Here is a 1639-nt window from a genome sequence, read left to right as displayed (position 1 = left end):
GGTGCTCCAGGCGACAGAGGGGAGGGAGCACCAGCCAGCAGCCCGGATAGGAGCATCCGAGACAGGCAGGCGAGCAGGCGGGCAGGCAAGGGCCGGGAAGGGACAAAGGCATCGGGTGAGTATCGGCGAAGGCCCGGCACACCGGCCATGCGCCCTGGACATACCATGTATCCGCGGCCCTTCTCGACGTGGTACACGCCGGACCGGGCAAGCTCCAAATTGTGCCGCTCATTGGCCACCGGCCGGATGGAGTAGTGAACATCCCCGGCGTAGGTTCCGCGAATCTTCTGGGTCAGCTCGGCCAGCTCCTCCGGGGACAGGGCGCTCGAGAGGGTGGTCAGAGGTGAGGGCCCCTCCAGGTCGGTGGGGTCTGTGGCGCCGGCAGCAGGGCCGATGGCCGTGACCGACAGCGCGAGGCAGCTCCACACGAGCAAGGCCAGGCCGGCCGCGCGCATGAGTTGCCCGTCGGCCGGGCGGCCGGCCCGGCGGGGGACACCGCCCAAGTCAAGGGCCATGGTTGGGGAAAGAAATCAAGCTGACAGGGCAGGCACCCACGCGGCATGCAGCACAGGCAGCACCCATACACACACGCGCGCGCGAACGCACACACACACACACACACACACACACACACACACGCGCACCGAGAGGGGGTTGCAGGCGGGGCAAGGCAGGAGGACAGGGGACCGGCCGAGGGGAGGGGCGCTGGTACACGGCGGACCAGGAGCGATACGCACAGCGCCGGGTGACAGGCAGGGAGAGGCGTGTCCGGGGGAGGCAACAGGGGGAAAAGGAAGAAGAAACACAACCGGAGTCTCGGATATGTTGTGGAGACGGAGGGGAGGAGGGACAGCGGTAGCAGATGCTTGATTGTGGTTCCTAGCTGAACAGGGGCTGGGGCGCTGCACGAAAAGGCCCGCTGTGTGGTGGCGGCGGCGGCACACCAGCCAGCAGCAGCCTTGGCGAGAAGGACCGCCCCGCCCTGCCAGGCCCCCCGTCCGCGGCGCGGCCACCGTAGCCGGCTGCGGGACACGGAAAAAGGCAGGGAGGAGCCCCACAAGAGGGGCACCGCCGCGCCCGGGGGCGAAGCCACACACGGGGCCCACCCGGCACAGAGCGTGGCACATTGCTGGTGACGAGTACTCCGGCAGTCGGAAGGCCCGGCCGGGGCCGATCGGTCGCGTGGATCGCGCACCCCCCCTCGGAAAAGATCAGCCTCCCCCGGGGCAGAAGGCCGCGGCGGATCTCCTCCGGAGCTTGTCGAGCGCGCCCGCGCCCGCGCGCCCGGGGCGCGGCGGCCGGATTCCATGCAACCTTTACGTTGGGATGTGTGATATACCGCGGGGATACCCTGGTGTGAGGTAATGTCTGACTGGGCTCCCTGGCGGCCGTCGTATCATCCGGTCGCCCCCGGCCCCCAAGCCGCCGCCGGGGCCGGCGGAGATGGGCCGCCAGGTGCCAACGATTCTGTCTCTCGGGGGCGGGCCGCCCGGGGAGCGGAATTTCCGCGCCCGCGAAGGCGCAAGCCCGGCGCGGCTGGCGAGAGGGCCCTCGGGCGGGCATTATCTCGCGCGGGGCGGGTCATGGCTGTCCGGTTTTTTGTTCCGTGTTCCCCCCCGGGGGGAGGGGGGGGGGGGGG

General features: G+C 70.1%; 1 protein-coding gene across 1 annotated transcript in view; it reads right to left on the bottom strand.

The window, feature by feature from the left end:
• H696_04635 (hypothetical protein) overlaps positions 1-872 on the bottom strand; it is a 2252-nt gene extending 1380 nt beyond the window's left edge. Inside the window, exon 1 of the mRNA XM_009498514.1 lies at positions 165-872. Within this exon, the coding sequence (XP_009496789.1) occupies positions 165-515 (351 nt within the window). The 5' untranslated portion in view covers positions 516-872. The remainder of the gene's footprint in view (positions 1-164) is intronic.
• Between the last annotated feature and the right edge of the window lie 767 nt (positions 873-1639).

Source organism: Fonticula alba (assembly GCF_000388065.1).
Source record: "Fonticula alba strain ATCC 38817 unplaced genomic scaffold supercont2.7, whole genome shotgun sequence".
Classification (NCBI taxonomy): Eukaryota; order Rotosphaerida; family Fonticulaceae; genus Fonticula; species Fonticula alba.
This window is presented reverse-complemented; position numbering and strand designations above follow the sequence as displayed.